Source organism: Calidris pugnax, unplaced genomic scaffold (assembly GCF_001431845.1).
Source record: "Calidris pugnax isolate Ruff unplaced genomic scaffold, ASM143184v1 scaffold27, whole genome shotgun sequence".
Classification (NCBI taxonomy): Eukaryota; Metazoa; Chordata; class Aves; order Charadriiformes; family Scolopacidae; genus Calidris; species Calidris pugnax.
Genome location: NW_015090893.1, coordinates 2232976 through 2253088, shown reverse-complemented (window position 1 = coordinate 2253088; position 20113 = coordinate 2232976). Strand labels below are relative to the sequence as shown.

The following is a 20113-nucleotide window of genomic DNA, read 5'->3' as shown; positions in this document are numbered from 1 at the left end:
TCCTTTCTGAAGCTAAAACAGTCTTATAAACATAATCCAATTCAAACTAACACAAGTCCAACCCTATAATTTGAAAGGAACAAACAACTTTTGCCGTTTGTTCAGGCTGAAGGCATTTAATGATGGAGATTTACAAGGTAAAAGGTTTCAGCATTCAGTCAGCGGAGTGCTGCGGTTCCCTTACAGGTCTCCACCAAAAGAAATTCTAAAGAAACTGATTAAATTTGGATCAGAAAGGAACAGTATCATTCTTCAAAACCATGTTTTAATTTGTCTCATCCTGAGTATACTGCAACCTTAAAGCTAAAATCTTACAATGAAAGCCTCTATTTTGATAGACTTCTGTACCATAATGAACATATCCTTTCCATACTTGGTGGTGTAACACACCCAGGAACAGAAAAGCCATTCCAAGTGGCAGATAGAAATTAGTTGTCTTTTCAGAGCTAGAGAAAGGGACAATAAATGGACTTCTGCATCCATTGTAAGGGGGTATGTGACAATATTCAATCTCTTTGGGAGGTCGTTGTGCCAGGCTGTCGCCACTTCATCAACTGCCGCAATGCGGCACTGCGGGTCCCTGCAAGTCCCCTGCCGACCACTAGGACCAAGGGAGGGACGGGTGGCCAACCCCGTCTGCAGCAGAGACCTGCTTCACCAGCAGAAACACAGCAACCAACAGAAATGGCACTGGCAGCAGCGTCAGAGCAAAAGGTTTTACACAAACCTTTTAGGAGGCGGGTGACTGGCAACCATGGAGAGTGGGCTGACAGCTCCCCTGGCTTCCATTTTCATTCCCCTTCCATTTACGTACCAGGTCCTGCCACCAAAATAACACCCCTTATTCCTCTTGCCACCCCACCTCAGCCCCCCCGATTTCAGGAGCCCGCTGTCTGAGCTGCCCCTTGGCTCCCAAGGCTATTGGCATTCCCACTGGGAGAGGGCAGCGGGAGGAGATCTTCCATAGCTCCGGCAGCACGACAACGGGCATGGTGTGGCAGGGAACCACAACGGCAATTCTCAGCTTCTGACAGCAGAGGAAGGAAAAGGAGCAAATCTTTTAAAGAGGGAGCTTCATCTTTACTGCCAAAATTGCCTCCTCAAAATGCAAGAGACGCAGACCGTATTTATGGAATACTTTTATATTCCAACGCCCCTTCCTGCAATTCACACATGCTGGAAATTAGGGCTAATACAAACCCACATGAACGAAATGGGGAATATTTGATATACACGTTCTGTGAATTTAGACTTGCGGGTATGAACAGTTGTTAAGGAAAAGTTACATTTATAGAGGAAAGAAATGTTTTGAAAGAACAAAGACAACACATAGTTCCTAGACAAGGGCAATTATGTGTTTCTTGGTGAAGCCAGAAAGGGATCTGCTTTCCATCAGGAATTAAACATTGAGTTTTCTTTTAATAATACATTAGACAGCACTTGCATGAATCACACAAGAAAAAGGTTAGTATGTTTAAAAAACTCCTATCTTTCCGATTTTTAAACTCCTCCCAAACACCACCTGCCCATGAGAAGCAGCAATACCTGCTTATATTCATGCATGCGTACACAACACAGGTAAGAAACCATAACAATTTGAATAGCAAATACTCACAGTGTTTCATTTGCGTTCAGTCCAGAGTGAAAAAGCGCAAAATAAAAATATAGGCAGAAAAAAATTCAAAGCGCTTATGATCTGTTCAGGAATACTCTACAAGCGCACGTAGGAGCTAAATAAAAGGAGTCAACTGTTCTCCATGCATGGCTGTTGCCCTGCAACATCTGCATGCACACAAAATAAAATAGAACTGCCATTGAGGATGGTCTGTCCTAACGGCTTCAGCCTAAGTATCAGCTGGAGCGCCTCGCCCGGTTTCCAACGCCCCGGCCGTGGACGGGAAGACGGGGCGTCTCGCAGATAAAACGGACCCAACCCTTTTAAGACATCACTGAAATTGCCCAAGGAGCCAGTAGGAAGCCTGGGTGCTCGCAGGGTGGGCTACCCCCTCCCCAGAGCCCGCCCAGCCCGCAACCTCCTTTTGCACCAAGGAGGGCTTCTCGGCGGCCTTCAGGCGTCGTCGCAGAGATGCTGCATTGCGGCATTTCAGCCATCGCAGTAGCCAACCCCAAAGCTGAAAGCCAGGAACAAGATTTGCCTTCCCACCCTCCCTTCTCCCACCAAAGCCCTTTTGGTCACAGGCACAATCTAAGATTCTAACAGCAAAAGATGCAAAAGCAAATCTAAATTACCAATCTGGTGAACTTTGTTGAGTACGTGCTCCTACATCCCCTCCTCACAGCCATCAACCTGTGTTTCCCAATCTTCTGTTTTACCCTCAAATAAATCCCGGTGTCAGCCACAGCCTGGCCCTTGCAAAGCACAGATGCCTCATGCCATCCAGCAACGGGAAGACAGGAGGGATGTGTGCAATTTTTAAAAATTAATGGCACTACAGTTCGCTGTTTCCTTCAACAGTTTCATGTAGCCACCTCATTCGACGCTCTTTCAATTGACGAAGCTATTTTCCGAGGTATCCCTAAAACACTAATATACCACAACAAAGGTATTGGATGACCTTACAGCATTTTAAAATTTGTTTCTAAGCACCTGCAAATATCCTAAGCGTGGCCATCCCTCACTCGTACAGACTAAACCAATGCATTTGGATTATTCATCCCAAAAAAGAAACTTGGATGTAATCCCACTTCAAATGTATCGAACCAGTTAACATTAAATTGCTTCATTTATGATAACTAAACAGAAATTGTGATTATTTGGCTTCAAATTACTTTAAAATTGTTTCATACTGTCACCCTTAATGCAGCTTTTAATTTTTAAATTTTTTTTGGTCTTAAACACAGAACTGGATATGCTACATAAAGCAAGTCTAATTTACACTAATTGTATGCCTTTAGTTTAAAAGTTTTCAATTTTTTTCCTGATTTAACCATAACGTATGTGCTCTTTTCATCATATAGACTTACACACATGTATACTTACATTATATGCATAACCTTGTGAATAGCAGGAAACAAAGGCACTATTTGATTTTCAGATCAGAAGAAGCTTCTATGTATGAAATTTTTTCAGGTAATTATTTACTTCACTTGCAAGCTATCTACATATTACTGTTTTGATTTCTAATTTACTATAGACACAATATTATTGTCCCAGCTAAAAACACTGCATAATGCTAATAATAAGTAACGCACAGTACCCCGATCCCAGCAGCTACAGTTTAGGGCTAAATATTTGACACAAGGCTTGAAGTGGCAGACCAACAACTCTGCTGTACGGAGCTCCCATCATAATTTCTCTCCCTCTTTCCAGAGAAACCAGGCTTTTGAGTCCTCTCTTGCATAAAGACTGACTACAGCACAGAGCCTTTGTTTATGCTGTTCTACCAGCACAGCAAAGGAACAAAAGCAACCTCTGAAAAAGACAAACCATTTATACCCCTATAGGTCATAAAAGATACCTTTAATTGTGGACAGGAAAAGAAAAAAAAGAAGATAACCATTATCTGTTTTGAAACATTTTTTGAGTTTGTAATTTTTTGGCTGTTGTGGTGACTGACCCCAGAGCAAGCAGGAGTTCCCACGTTCACCACCAGTTTGGACCCCAAAAGGTGCCAAAGAAGGGCTGAGGACATCCTGGTGTCTTTGACACTGACATCACGGGAACCTGTCCCACGCAGGCACTCCCCCAGCCAAAGACATCTTATTAACGCCGACAGGATGACATCCAGGTACCTCAGTATTGTCATCCAGCTGCTTTGGGGAGTCATATCAACAATGAATCGCAAATTACGGCATAAAATGACTACTCATCTCCCTTGAAATTGTTACTTGCCCTCAGAACTCTGTCATCACCTCCACTATCTGCGAGGAGCTTTATTCCCATCCTAGCCTTCAGCTCAGTTTTTGGTTAAGGTGTCGAGCTGCGTGTCTGCATTATATATACAGCTGAGTGTCCTCTGGATTAAGTTGTTCACATTCATTTGACTTTCAACAGTCAAAATGCTTGTTCTACATCTTTTATATTACTGACAAAGAAACTATATTAGTCAAAGGGGAGGGAGGGCAGGTCACAAGATGAGCGGAGCATGCAAATGAAACAATTAATATCATGGGAGAGAAGGTTTGCCAGAAATCTCTATCTCCAGACTTTTGACTTTGGAGTCTCTGGGAGCAGGGACTGCAGCACCAATAAAGGGCTTACACTACCCAGCTCCCTCCAAAAGCACATTGGGTGGTGATTCATGAAACTCATCATTCTAACCTGGCACTGCTCTTATCTCCATAAGTTCTGCAGCTTGCACGGCTCCGGGCTATTCTTACAGGGAAAAAAACCTCCAACCTAATGGAAGCAGGAAAGGAGAATGAGCCCAGCATTCAACTGCTACATATGCTCCAGGAGGGGGAAAAATCCATCTTTTCTAAATATATAATATAATTAGGCATCTGCACCGAGGATTGATAGAAATGTTCATCAATTTGCTGGGACATGCCTGGAATACTGCAGGATTAGCAAAATCATTGATCAATGAATTTATGCAAATATATTCTCCCCATAAAGAGAGAGTTACATTACATCTATATAACAGGCATCAGTGATTTTCAGAGGCCCTCTCTTGCCCGCTCTTATTTTACCTCAGCTGGTCTTTGATATAAAGCCTGTCACCATGGTGCCATCTGGATAGCGTTCCTTTCACTACGCTGTACTTCCCACCTCACATTTTGTAATACGTTATAGAACAGAGGTTATCTCAGATTTCATTTCCATATCTTGAGCAATGGCAGCAGATCTCCCACCGACATGTATCAGCAAATAAAACCATTTCTTATCAAGCAACCACCTAAGCACCCCATCTTTCCTCCTTCTATTCTTTACGCTAATTATATATCCCATTTCACTAGGGTCCATTGGGGGTGCAGTACCTTTCTAAAAGTTCTCCAGTAAAAGGAATTTCTGTAGTTAATCTTATTTCCAACTGATTTATATAACAAAACCCTTGCAATAACAGCAGCCAGGCTCTTCAGGGGCCATTTCTCCTTCCCTTAAAGACCTACAGCAATACAGAAAGCAGGAAGAAGGGGACGGGTAAAAAGTACAGGACAGCCTAATAAGTAATGGAATAAAGACAAATGGAAATTGTAATTTGTCTACTGATACGTCTATGCTCTGGGTGCACCATTTCTCATTCACTAAACCGACTTTTGCTCTTCCTCTGGTGAAACTTGATTGCCCGTGACACGAGCTCCACATGGAAAACCGAGGATACTCTTAGAAAAAACAAACTCCTTGTTTTTCACCTAATTTCATCTAACTGGTAGATACTTCAGTTACGCATATATGGCCAATGGTTACTCCCTTCAGTGTTGTTTTTGTGCCACACAATACGTACATGCTGACCAATGAAATAACTAAAGATTTTAAATTCATTTTATTCATCTACATACATTTGAGCTAACGTGTGCCATTGGGTAAAATAATAAAAACAGCAATCATTTTAATTTTACTATACTCAAGGATGAGAAAGTGAAAACAGCCATGCACAACATTTTAAATAGAAATCTCATTTTCATTATTGTATTTAGGTATTTTGGCATCGCTTATAGGAACACAATTTACAGAGTTCAAATTTGATCCTGATTGCCTCAACCAACCATAATTTCCAGCAAAATAGAGGAGGAAATCGCATTTGTGTGGCATTTTCAGGCTTTCATTAAGCAATGACATCTCATATATTTAGAATTATGCCATGACTTTCGCTCCCTGACTCTCTAGGTTGGGAAAGCAAATAAAAATCTTCTATCTAGTTAAGACATGCCCAGAATAGCATTTTGCAAATAAGTCAAACTGTCTAACTGAGCGTTCAGCACACAGAAGACAAACCTAAGAACAATTAAAAACTGGCTGTAGCATGAAATAATGATCCTCGTTCAGAAAAGTTCTTAAAAGTTTCCTAGGACCAAAGGTAGTGTGTATTATAAGCACACTCATCCATGACATCTCTATCAGAAATTGCACAGATTGCTAAATTTTTTATGAAACAGAATCCTTTATGACAGGAACGTGCTGGATTTAAAAAAGGAAAGCATGAATGAATAACCCTATTCCACTTGTAAAATGACTACAGTGAGTGGACGTGTCAGACAACGTACAGACCAGGGGGCCGCAGACGGCGACTGCTCTGAGGGGTCGCCCTGAGTCCCCTGGACACGGCTCGGTACAGACCAGGGGGCCGCAGACGGCGACTGCTGTGACGGGTCGCCCTGAGTCCCGCTGGACACGGCTCGGCGCTGGATCTGGGTTTGAAAGCAAGCAGCGCACGGCACTCGCAGCTGGGAGCTCCTGGGTGTTCATCGGGCAGCAGCACTGAGAGCAAGGCAGAAACGTTTGGAGGGAAACGGTTCTACTCAAACACTGATAGAAAAATTTTAATTTCTAAGGGTCCTGTTATCTTAATTTTAAGATTTCGGGGATGGAAGGGTGGTATGTCTTAATTTATGTTTACGTTTTACAATCTGAAAAACTAACTTTTTTTTTTTAGGTTAAATATTTAGGGCTCATTGAAGTTAAAACTTAAAACTGCTGTGGATATTCAGGTGATTGTACTTGCACTTCTTCAGTAGTACTTGTGAGTGAATTATCACAATTTTTCACACTCAAGCACCCAGAGTTGAATGGTGGATTCCCGTGTGCATAGTTTGTTGCTCCCATGACAAAATCAGTGCTCATTCATTTCAAAAAGCAGGTGAAACTCATGAAAGAGGATTTTCATGCTCAGAGATATTATGTGAAAGACCAACGACAATTAACATGACTAACAACAAACGAACCCCCAAATCATTCCGCACTAGCTCTGTACAGCACAAACTCATTTGCCGCCTTTAATAGAATACTATCCCCAGACCTCCTAGGCTTAGCTTTTGGTATGATAAAATCTTTTTGAGTTTGGGAATATATATTTTTGTTTTACAGAAAAACCGCAATGAACAAAATGTGTTCAAGCTCCAGTCCTTCTGGCTATCATTATAAAGTAGAAGGAAAAACAGCTTTTACAACATAAAACAAGGAAAACACTCCCCTTAAGTCGCCAGCAGTGACCGTAATCCTTTCTGTCTGGTCCCCGTGGCGCAACTGCTCTGTCACCACACACTTTTCAAGCTACCCCAGTGGAGTGAACCAATAATAAATAAATTAAAAGGGGTTTTTGCTACATGGAGTTCTGTATCTAACTGAGAAATGGATCCTAAAACCACAAGTACTGTTCAGCACTTCCAGTCTAACGACAAGAGCATGGTCATTCACTCGATATTACTAGTTTATCCAGTTTGACTGAACTTATCGAACCACCTTGAATTTAATTCCTTTTATTCATGTCTCCTAAGAGAGCGAAGACAAAATTCTGAAAGCTGAAAGACTTTTATCTCCTATGATTCATAATTTTGGACATTTGGAAATAAAGCTACGGACTAATTTCTAATCTACAACAGATATGAACGTCATATTGCCACACACTTCAATTATTTTGAAGAATTCTTTGGTGGTTTGTTTTGTGAGGGTTTTTTTTTTTTAATAATCTTTAAACGCGCTTAAAGCTGCACTAATACGTATTTCTTAATAATACTGTTATTGCCAAACATTGCCACAGGACATAACTCAAAATTAGACAGAGCAGAAGTTTGCTCCTACTTAAAATGACACTTTTGTTAGCTGAAGTTTCACAATTTTTTTCAACTTTTCTGCACGTTTTTATTCCAACAGGACATAAGTTACTTAATAACTTCTGCTACCCCTTTGCAAATACGTGCCCTTTTTACATTTTCTTGCTGTTTCAGTGGTTGCACACACCTTTCAGTGTGTTGGAATGCAAGAACAAATCCACTGAAATACGCTTTATCATCTTACAAAAAGGGGGAAAGAAAATACGTCAACAGGAAAAATCCCTGTTTTATCAACAGATTAAAAAGAAACCTTTATGGGAAACCATACAGAAAATCTGACACAAAAATGAACAAAACTAGCCGTAATGCAAAACTACCAAGAAATGATGTCTAAATAATCATGTATTTTCTGCACATCATTTCACAGACATTATTTTCACCTTGCTGCAGCAGCAAAGACAATCAACAGAAGGCACCAAAGCACTTTATACTCAACATTTTTGCAGCTTTTTAACCAAAACTCAAGAGTCACCAATTGGACTTGGAACCTCCATTATGGTCTACATATCAGAGGATCAAGGACGCTGTTTGGGACATTCAAAACACGGAAGCTCATAAACAAAGAAGCCATCGAAAGACTGGGTGTGCATTGGGAGCCACCACCAGCGCCTTGGTCTGATCCAAGTTTCAGCTGGTCCCAGCGACTCATCACACCGGGTCAAGTACTGAAATCAGTCACAAATTTCAGTCTTGTGTTCATAGAATCATTGAATGGAATAGAGTTTATCTCTGCCTTTGTGCTATTTGTTGGTTCAGGAACACATTCATAACACAGACGAAGAAGAAAATACAAGTAGTAAATGAAACCAGCTTGTTGACAAGCAGATTTAAGTAACATGGACCATGGAGCGCCCTTCATTTTGCAAAAGACCTGCCCAACTCCCTGCGGTTCCTACATCCACCAACCTCCCTGCACCCACGCTTTCTGAGGAACTCAAGGTGAATGAGAAGCCCAACCCAGAAACCAAAGTGCTTTTAAGGAAAGTGTTCCTAATTGAGTTTTTTGAGTAATGCTAAGCATTTTGTCTCTGCCCTGCGTTATCTACAGAGTTTAGAACTCTGTAGACAGGCGGGTGTGCAGAGAAAAGATGCAGAAATGTAACGTTATCTACAGAGCTTAGAACTCTGTAGACAGGCGGGTGTGCAGAGAAAAGACGCAGAAATGTGTTTGATATCAGAAAGGTCATAAGATTTCAGTAAGATAAAGAAGAAATACATTATTTGGTACTCTTGAAAACTGTTCAAACAGGTAATTAGATTAATTTTTGCCAGAGTCATTAAATATTTTCTACATATTGCATTACAAGTTAGAATACATCTGCATAAAATACGCAGTGGGTCTGAAATGATGAAATTTGGTTTAACTTGCTAATATCCTTTGATGGCTCAAATTACTTCAATTTTTTAACATCTATGACTGTTTCACAGATTTAAATGCTCAAACTTTCTTTGAAAAAAAACTTGGAAAAAATTCAGATTAGGTTGGAAGTATATAATTCACATTTTGTAACTGCAAGAAAAATTCCTTTAGAAATAGATACCATCAATCTACTTCCTCATCTTTTAGAATTAAGATTGATTTTTCCTTCAGCAGTATGTCTGTGCTGAAAATTAAATATGCATTAAAGAACTGATTATGATGTATTTTATATATCTTCCTCTTCTCCCACCCACAAATAACTGGCAAAGAATTAACCAATTAAAAGCAGAGAGGTAAATAAACTAATTCAACATTTAGTACATCCTGGGGAGTAGGAACGCATTCCCAGCAACTTTTTCAGAGCCTGCAGTACTCAGCATATTACAAAAAAGGCTCCATTTATTGTCCAGCCTTAAAATAGGTTTAAAATCATGAAAGTTAGAGCAGTCTACTGTCAGTGGAGGACTGACTCACTCTCCTCAGATATGGAAAATCAGTCCATACCAAAAAAAAAGGTCTATTTTATAGGAGTTAATGATTTTTTTCTTTTCTTCTTTTCTTTCACCACACAGTAGACTTTTCAATCTGACAGACAAGTAAAAGTTCATAGTGGTAACACGTTACTTTTCCTGAAAAGTGCTCTTAATATAGAATTCAAACAATACTCTTGATAACGTAAGTTCCCAGATAAGAAACTCAGCAGATACCTACTATTAGCTCAGTATGAGCAACACACACTGCCTGATCCACATCGACATCCCGGCCTGGGAGAGAGAGGGGCCAAAGGTACCTCACCTGACTGTGACAAACACACACGGCCACCACTCCCAGGTCCCCCTGAAACCTCTGCCTGCTCTGCTGGAACTGATGGCAAAACTCCTTTGAGCACCGGTACAAAGCAGCAGAGCCCTTTGGGAAGAATTCCCTGTATTATCACATGCACATTCAGAGCCAGGGTGGTGCGTGGCACAGCGCTGTCTCTAAAGCTCACTGTTTTGCCAGTTCTCAGAAGCCTAAGGCCATGTCTTGAGCCTGCTGAATCTTCAGGTGCCAGGGCTGCGTGAGGCAGGTGCTTACTTTAACCATCTCCCATTTGCTGTTTCATATCGTGTCATTTAAGGGCAAGCTTTTCAGCAGCCTGAGCAGGCCCTCCCTGCCGTATTTAAGTATATAGTGTTTCAGTGCCGGATCGGTATTAACTTCAGTTCAGATTGAGGGTTTGAATTTTGGAGGGGTCCCCTGCCCTCTCTGCATTTTGGCTCAGAACCGTGTGCTCTCACAAGTATTAACACTTTCAGCTTTGCAGCATTAACTTTCAGGTCACAGGGAGAGCTTTGTATCAGTTCATATAGTCAAAAGCTACTGCAGAAATGGTCTCTAGGTGAACAAGTAACTGTTAGTAATAAGCAGATTATCTGCTCAGATACTGATTTCTGGGTAATATTGGATTTTACATTACAGTGACGGAGCTATAAATCTAATGTGCTTTTTCTCTGTTAAGAGTCAGCTTTCACTGTCAAATCCTTTTTTTTTCTTTCTTTTTTTTGGTCTGTGCTGCAGCTTTCACAGCCGACGTGTAAAGTTTGTGGTAGATGAAGAGCACAACGTGGTGTTATTTCAGCCCTCAGAGCAGGATCCTCCCCAGAAGCCAATGACTGCACCGAACGAGCCTGCCAAACGCCCGTCTCTCCTCCCTCCTACATACCCAACACCTTTTAAACAGCTTTTTGTCTAGGGCAATTGTCAGATATCTCATAATATTGTTCCCCACGAACCTGTTACCCACCCGCTACTGGAAATTAGGCGGCCCTGGCCAGGTTTCTGGCTGCAGAGCACACATCGGACGCACTTTGAATACGGCTGAAGCCCATCTGTTCCATGCAGCAGCAGCGAGCACGGCAACGTCCCCGCTCCTCAGGAGCCACAGCGGAGAAGTCGTCTATTGTGGTTTAATTAGCAGTAACCCCAGCCGGAGGGAAGTGTGAGATTCCACTTTGCTACCTACAGCCCGGGTCGGAGGTGGAAAGGAAGGCAGGATCTCCAGCCCCCAGGTTCTCCCAGCACTGCAGCAACCGGGAGAGGCCCCCCCCCGCCTCCCCACCACCCCAGCACAAGCACCAAGTCAACTCACAGGATCTCCAGGTCGCGCAGGGCTCGGAAGGCTCCATCTTCGATGCAGCTGATCTGGTTGTTGTCCAGTTGCCTGCAGAAAGGAAGGGAGAGGATGAAGGCTGGCCGGTACGGGCAGAACTGCCTGGGAGAGCCAGGTTGGGGGCTTCCCTGTCACCGAGGTGTCCTCCACCCCCTCGCAGCGCTGCTCGCCACCCGGCGCAGGGCTGCTGGGCTGCCACGCTGCTCCGGCTCTGCTGGCTGCTGGCTGACAGCGCCGCACGCTACCGCACACTGAAGCCTGTCAGGTCTCAGTAAATATTAATTGCGCCTTTTTTTTTTTTTTTTTTTTTTTTTTTTTTTTTTTTTTTTAAAGGCAGAAGGGAGTAATTTCATTACATTAGGGCATCCAATCCATTATGAGCTTTTACCGTCATGTCACTGAAACAATTTCATTAAGCTAAAGGCCTGTAAATCATTGGAGGTCACTGTGCTGCCCTCCGTGACCTCCCAGAATGCCTTTTTTTCTTTTACTGGAAGTTGGAGTCCTCTGTCCTGACAGTACTAAATCTCCAGGCTTTATCTGCCCAAGAGCTGTGAGAGTGCATAGGGAATATACCAATTCCAAATTAGACTCAACTAATCTAATTTTATAGTCTTTTTATTATTCTAAGCACCAAATGTCTGTGGTGGTTCGATGCCTCTCTGCATTGTTACTGGTCCCATCTGGTAGCCCCTTCTATTGAAAGATTTCTGACTAAATACAGATTCTGTCTAACTGCATCAGGGAGAGTAATCCAGTGACAGAAAGCATTATACACACGTACACTTAAAACACTATTTTGCTTTAAAACGTGTAATTTAATATTTGGATGGGGGAGTTCTCTCATTTGTCTCCCTGCATACGCATTATTTAAATATATTTTACAATATCTGTGGATACAGCAGTACAGCTACATCTGTCTCTTTCGCTGAGAAAATTAAAGCTGTAAGCTGTGATTTAAAATTCAGTGATTACATTTGCTGACATCTGATCCCTTAAATTTCACACTTAGAGAAATAAAATTATGTACCTACCCACGTGTAAGTACAATATCTGCATTTCATAAAAAAATAAATGCAGGTTCCTGACTCTGTATTATACTGTCCTTTGCACAGCATAAACTTTAGATTTGGCGAGGCAGGGACCATTTGTCCTGTGTGTAAACTACCATGAACAAAGATACCAAGATTGTATTGCAGTTCCTGGTTGTTATTATAAAATAATAAATATACACGCAGAGAGAGCAAATACATTACACCTGTTTATAATACATTTGTATAGTTTTACTGACTTCTTTCCAATTATTTGCTGTACTGCATTTTTGGTCTAAATAGACATTTGTCAGAAATTTATTATACAACAATAAAGCACAGAGAAAGCACTTAAAATCTTTATGCACCCCCTTTAAAGATAAAGTTTCATCTACTAACACTGAGCATCTTGAATATGTATATATTTGAAGACTATGGGACACTTACCCTTTGTAACATAGTCTGGTCTTGATGAATATCACGTTTTTTATTATTTAAATCGCATGAAAAACCATACATACTATAAGGTCTACTAAAAAGCTCAGGCAGCACAAAGCCCAGCTAAGGTTTCTCACAGCTCTCATAACTTTGGAGAACATGCTGAATTTGGCAAAACTTCAGCGATGTCTCCTATGCTGACAGATACCAGGATCTATAACCATCCAAAATGGATTTTTCCATAGCATAAGAGTTCATTCATAGTATACATACACATATATATAAGTATATACATACATATTTCTTTATGTTCTGTTTCTCCCACCACCTAGCAAAGATGCTAAAAACTATATATTTTTGCCTGCCGGGAAGACCAGCGGCTGCTGAGTGGCTTTTTCTGAGATCCCCGCTTAATTGTGTGGGTTGTGATACATTTGTTGCTCAAACAGAAAGGATGGTGCATTTCAGGAGGAATAAACTTCAAATGAGATAAATATATCGCTGGTTGCATGACTAAGTACTTTACACTTCAGTTGGCTTTATTAAGCCCAAGGTTGGCACACGCCAGCGTGACGAAGAGAAAGCAGGCACAACTTGAGAGTCACCTCTCTTTTCTGCTATGGGAAGAACTCTATATTGCCTGGTTTTACTTGAGTTATACTATAATATTGATTTTTCTGCCACATACACTAACATAAGCAAATAAACCCCGTGTGCTAGTCACAAACCCTTCTGATTAAAGGGCTTCATATGTGGCGTATTGGTTTTTTTTAAAAAACACTGCTCTTGAAGATTGATTTTTGTTGAAAAAGCGCAATGACAATCTTAATCGTATTTCTATAAGTCCAGTCATGCCAGCGCTAACAACCAGGTTTAGTCTGTGTGATTAATCCACAGGACCCCAGCAAGGGAAACCTCTAGGTGCCCAGAAGACATGTACTTAGCAGGATAGCCAGTAAACATGGAAAATACACCCAGATTCTGCGTGCCCCGTAAACTGACTCTGCAGAGTGTCCGGGAGACATCCCCTCGTTCAACGCTGCCGTGTAACAGAGCTCGTGCCTAAACATTCACATACTGACTCTGCAGAGTGTCCGGGAGACATCCACTCGTCTAACGCTGCCGTGTAACAGAGCTCGTGTCTCCTGACACTCCTGTCTTTAACTCTAAGCATGAGAATTTCTTCTCAAAAAGAATACAACTATTAGTTCTCTTAAAATTAGGCATGACTGTTTTTAAGACCCTTCACCTCCCCATTTATTTCTCTCTGTGTAAAGATGGAAATCCTGTTTCTTTGTGTACAGCACCCTGCTGAGTGCTTAAGCAGAGACTGGAGATTTGAGAGCTTAAAGTCTAAACGACGCCTTTTTTTCCAAGACAATGTGTTAGTTTAAAGTCTTGAGAAAACTTCAGGTAAAGCCTTACAGAAAGGCAAAGACAGGTGTTCAACACATACTTTTATACCCGTGAAGATGGAATAAAAACGCTGTGATGCGGGCTAGGAGCCAGATCACATACTCCAAGTGGGTAAAGCTGTGCATGCAGCTCTTCAACGCGCAGAATAGACACGCCGAGCATTTGTCGAGAAGAACATCTTACCTGGATCAAACTAAACATATGCAGAGAAAGTAAAAATTCAACTTTAAAAATAAAAGGCAAAAAAACCAAATCAGTATTTCAGAACAGGTGGCACATACATTTCTTGAGGAACACGCGACACTGCTCTCATCTCTTCATCGCTGCCTTCTGAGCACAGCGCTCACACACACACGGAGCACTGGTACCTGGGACACAGAGCGGCTGCTCCAAGGCTTACAGGTGAATTTAAAAAATGGTCTCAGCCAGCAGAAGCATTTATTCAGTTTTAAATGCCATCTCTATTTGTCAGGGTTCATACCCTTTCTAGAAGATCTTTTTCTCCTCAATATTACAAACAGGATGTTATGCACGTAATGTAATGTTGAAAAAAGGTCAGACAACACAAACTCAGATGTAAGACGCAATTTTAAAATGGACAAAGTCACTTTTTATAGCTTCGTTTACTTCTGCCTTTTGAAGGAATACAGCACTAAACTCAGACTTTATCCAAAACTGTCAAGTGATTCAACTGCCTCTGAAGAAAATATGGGTTCTCACACAGAGAAAGTGAGCCCCTGTATTTAAGAGAGCCTAAAGGATGAACGAAACCACAACTGAGCTGTGTGAAAGAGCCATACGATACATATGGCACATTTATAAGAGCTACAAGCCATAACCTGAACAAAGAAACACTGCCAAACTTTGAACTTCGGAGGTTTTGCTAAGTTAGGTAGATATCTAACATTTATTTGGGTTAAAGTGTTTGGGTGAAATGCCGGATCTCTCACACATCAGGCACAAAGCACTGGAGCTGGGCTCGGTGGCGTTGCCAGGAGGGTTCTTACTCCAACGGCAGGGAGCTGAGCTCCCAGCCCGGGGAAGCCAGCAGCTCGTGGGTGATTGAATTACCCACCCTGACCTCACCTAGGAGGCTCCAGGGATCCCAGAGTTCTGTGACAGGCAATTAGCAACCGGGCAATACTGACAGACACAAAGAGCAATACCAGAAGATCTCAGAGAACGGAGCAAAGCACATGAGCAAGGCAAACACTCAACGTGTATATGGGATTTCGGCGAAGCGTGACACAGACAAACGCTTATAAAAAATGTGAGAATTTATAAAACCATTTTGAGAAAGAAGGCATCCTCATATGGTAGAGTTATAACACAAAATGCCATATGTATTACTATAATCTGACTCTAACCATGAGTCACTCGCCCATCTATCTATCTATCATACATGAGAGTTAAATTTCAAATAACATTTGGAAGGAATAGGATTTTACAATGTTGATATTCTTTTGCCATTTGAAATAATCCTTTAAATACCAAGGCTTGGAGGTTTTGCTCACAACACTATGGAATATCTAAGTTTTCAAATGCATTTGAGAGACAAAAACCCCCGGCAACAAAGCTGATGTAATTTTTATCACACTACTAGTTTTAAGATTAAAAAAACCAAAAAAACCTGCTTTAAAATATTAAATAACTGAATTCATCCAGGGTGAATTTTTCCAAAACTGACATAATATAATCTCTCATTGACATTAAAAGTTAGTTAATGTTTAAAACTGTACATTTATATTTCTAGCAATGTTTCTTCATATTAGAACAACTAACCTGATGCCGTATATATGAGCTTTTGGTATTTTTTCTGCAATTAGCCATACTCACATTCACGAAGAAGAGGTTCTTCAAGCATCAACATTTCTCAATAATGAGCTATATAAGCAGTGGTTTGTACTTTATTTGTTTCACTGAGGGATTTTTTTTCCATTTACAAACATTACAGAGGCCACTGCAGAGCTCAAGTGTTAATCTGTTTTTTAATTATATTGTGACAGTAGTTTAATTACTATAACCTCTTTATATATTTTGTCCAGAATCTAGTTAAATATTTAAATAAAAGCCTGTATTAACAAGTACTGTAATAAATACTTTCCAGGTTTCTTTGTTTCTCATAATTTACATGTTTAGCATAAAAAGTAGCGTCAGAATAACTGCTTATTTAAGAAAGTTATACTGCTAGAGGTACAAAATTACTACTCCTACAGGTATCTACTCTTCTAGACCTGAGATTAAGCAGGAGTCATTTCCTCGTTAATAAAACACATATTTAACCATAAGTATCCATATTAATGATATTGTATTACTTAAGTATTTATAGGAATTTTCAACAGCCATTTCACTGGGAAGTAAAGTCACTGTAACTTACTATAGAATGGTTGTTAGAGAAGAATTAGTTTTGTTAATTACACCTCCAAAAGAACGCCAGTTTGGGCAACATTTTCCCCAAATATTTTCCATTCTTTTTCCTAATACAAACTGCTGGGTCTATACCATAACTTTCCTGAAAGTTTACAGCCCAGTACTGAAACCCTTTAATAACCTGTAAAAATTAGAGAGACACCTAATAACATTTATTGTCCAGCCTCCGAAACAGTCCTTATGTAACTTTTCAAAGGAAAGTGACCCAATACATCTATGTCAAATTTCTTCACCTACCAAACTAAAGATGTTATTCTTAAATTCAATTGATAAGGAGGCACCATAAGTGGTAATAGATGGTTCTTTGAATGAATACTAAATTAAACTGAAATAAATTGAAATAATAAGAAGTTATTTTAAAGTAGCTTTTAATGCAGTTTCCACTTTTAATGTTTACTCTTATAGAATGATTTCAGTAAAGCATCAATAAAGATCTTGCTTATATTAAAAAATTTAAAGAATTGATAAATTAAATTCAACATTACAATAATTCTCAAGTGGAGTAAATTGGTGGTGCAAAACACAAGTGACAGATCTGCTGTGACCAAGCTGAAATCTCCCTCTGGGATTTTTACAAGTGTTCCAAAACTCCTTTTCTTTTTGGTTTCCTAAAGATGTGGTTTTGCCAAAAGTGATGGTTGGAGCATTGTGCACAAAGAGCTCATCTGCCTGACATAATTGGGCACAGTCATATTCTGTGTCTTCAGTTTTCATACCTGACCTGCACTGCCAGGTTGTTAAATGAGGAGGGAGGGATAGCTGATTTGGAGGGGAAGAGTTGAGTACAAATAATTACTCTGCAGACTATTCAAAAGTATTAAGTATTTACTCTAAGGTTTTTAATTACAGTAACGTACAATTCAAAATGCTGCTGTCAAAAAACAGACATCGTATTAGCTTAATACAAAACTTGAGTGACCAATGAACAAGTAGACTCCTCCTGCCTCTTCCCACAAGTATTCATACACACAAAGCCAAGATTTCCTTTCAATATCAGGGGGCTTAGAACAATTTTTTTTTCTTTTTTTAACTCTCCCTGGTTGCTGATGTAACAAATAGTGCATACCAAGCACAGAAATGGCTGTCTCCATAGCAATTGGGGCAGGTTTTGCGGTTTCCCTAGTTACTCTTGACTGATAACCATCTGTTGTTCTCCTCTGCCATAGCCCCAAAGGGGAAAAGGGGAAGAAACGAGGAAGATAAAGTGGGTTTTAGAGAATATGAAAGTTATTTACTATAGTGTTTTTTACATTTTCAGAAGGTTTGAGCTTACTTCAATCTTTATTTATTGTTATTTTCAGTTGACAAGTATCAAATACCACATGTAAAGAAAAGTTCTAATTCCAAAATATTAGTAATCATTCACCTTATTAATAGGAAATCCTCCTAGGGAATCAAATTAGGAATAGCAATAGGAAATCACATCATTAGCGATGTTACTATGAAACTGTGGAAAATCTGAGACTAAGGCACTTACGTAGAAAAAATATGCCAATATTTAATGTAAATAATTAGTAGAAATTTGTAATGCACAAAGACCATGGGGTAGAGGAGGTGCAGAACGTCAGCATCCACCAAACTGCTGCAGGTAGAACAGGATCACTAAGGAACTGCTCCTTTCCAACCCTGACCTGCAACAAGGGCTGGAAGTTGCCTCTACAGGGTTGTGGCCATCACTTCCATCACACCTTGAGCCCCTTTAGAGCGTGCCTGCATGGTGCTGTGGGACAGACACAGGTACAGTGTGCCCGTAGGGACCAGGCTCCCTGTGCCTGCATCCTTCCTCCAGGACAGCAGCACCCCAGAACTTGCACCAGGGGCAGCCCCGAAGGCCCTGCTGCCCCAGGCACGTCTCCCAACGCAGACTATAAGCAAGGTCGATGTTTACATAAGCTCATGGACCATCACAGTGTTACTTACATGGATCTAATAGTACATAAGTCATGCTTATTTTGAAGGCAAAACAAATAAGGCTCCCCAGGCTGGCTGTCAGGGCAGATCAATACAGCAGCGTGCAACTGGGGGCTGGGTCCTTCCCTCGGAAACCAGTCTGTGTGTATGTTCTGTGTAGTAACAAATTTATTGCAGAACCAAAAGCTTAAAAAAGAAACACACAGAATGCTTCATCCCTTAATATTATAATTTACATAAGCTGTCAGTCGCCAAAGACACTACTTGTTTAGAGCTTCCAATATTTCTAAAGCACGGCTTCAGTAGGCCAGGAGACTGCAAGAAACTCTACAGAGCGAGGCAAGAAGGCAGGGTTTTGTTCTGCTGGTTCTTATCCTGCTTATTCTTATTGCAGGACAGAGATGTTCTGGACACAGGTGACATTAGTGTTGCCCCGAGGACACCACCCATGGGCGTCCCCAGCACAGAGCTACTGGGACAAGGGGCTAAAGGTGCCCACAGGGTCTGCCAGGGTAGAGGGTGGGATGGGACATGGCTCCGTGGTGGTTTTGGCAGTGTTAGGTCAATGGTTGGACTCCATGATATTAAAGGTCCCTTCCAACTTAGACAATTCTGTGATTCTGTGGTGGTTATTTAATGGGGTTGCTCAGCAAAAATCGTATTAATTCTGGTGTCTCATTGTTTACACGTTTTTATTATTAATAATTTACTAAATTCAGCTTGGAGAGGAAATCTAGGGCTCTCAAGCCTTGAAGAGGCTTAGGCTTTTTCAGCAAACATGAAAATTACATGAGGAGATAGAGGCTGTGGCAGAGAGCAAATGCGATAGAGCTTGGCAATTAAGCGAAGGTAAACGAGCCCGGGGGCCAGGGAGCAGGAGCAGCTCTGTGACACGGTTAGGGGGATGACAGAGCAAAAAGGAATCTTGACATTCGATCTCCAGACATCTGTCCCCTTTGAAACCCCATATTACATTAGATTAATTCTATCACCCGCAGTCATACAATGACTTGATATATGTTTTCTATCTCTTAAGAGAAAAATCAGGAGGAAATAATATCAAAACAGTAAGTGTTGCGAGTAAAGTCACAGCAGTATCAACCTTGTTACACAGCTGGGAAATTTGGGCAAACCGGTATAAATTCTTGTTTTTCGGTGACTTTTTTCTTTTAATTTGAAAATTATTATTAATACCTAGTGGATGAATACCCAAGCGATTAACATTTTACACTTATGTACTTAGTATCTTTGCATAACACAACAGTAAATTTTTCAATCAGTTCCTGATTCATCACAATGTTTAAAAAAAAATAATAAAAAAAATTGGCCAGTTAATGCTAGAGAGGGAAGAACAGTTTTGGCTATCTCAGTGCCCTATTTTGCTTTGGGGGATTTTTTTTTTTTTTTTTTTTTTTACTCAGTTGTATTCAGTTCCTTAACACCCAAGAAATGCTAAAATAACAACTAAACCCCACAACCTCTGGAGCAGAGTTAATGAACACTACATATTTCAAGATGCTGCATTAGTTTTAAATCACTCTGGTAACAGGTTTCCAGTTCTGATCCTGCTTAGCACAGGCT

At 40.7% G+C, this 20113-nt stretch overlaps 1 protein-coding gene across 1 annotated transcript in view; it reads right to left on the bottom strand.

The window, feature by feature from the left end:
- The window catches only part of LOC106891544 (slit homolog 3 protein-like), a 554801-nt gene that overhangs the window by 248227 nt on the left and 286461 nt on the right, over window positions 1-20113 (bottom strand). Inside the window, exon 6 of the mRNA XM_014948178.1 lies at window positions 11286-11357. Coding sequence (XP_014803664.1) covers window positions 11286-11357 — 72 coding nt within the window. The remainder of the gene's footprint in view (window positions 1-11285; window positions 11358-20113) is intronic.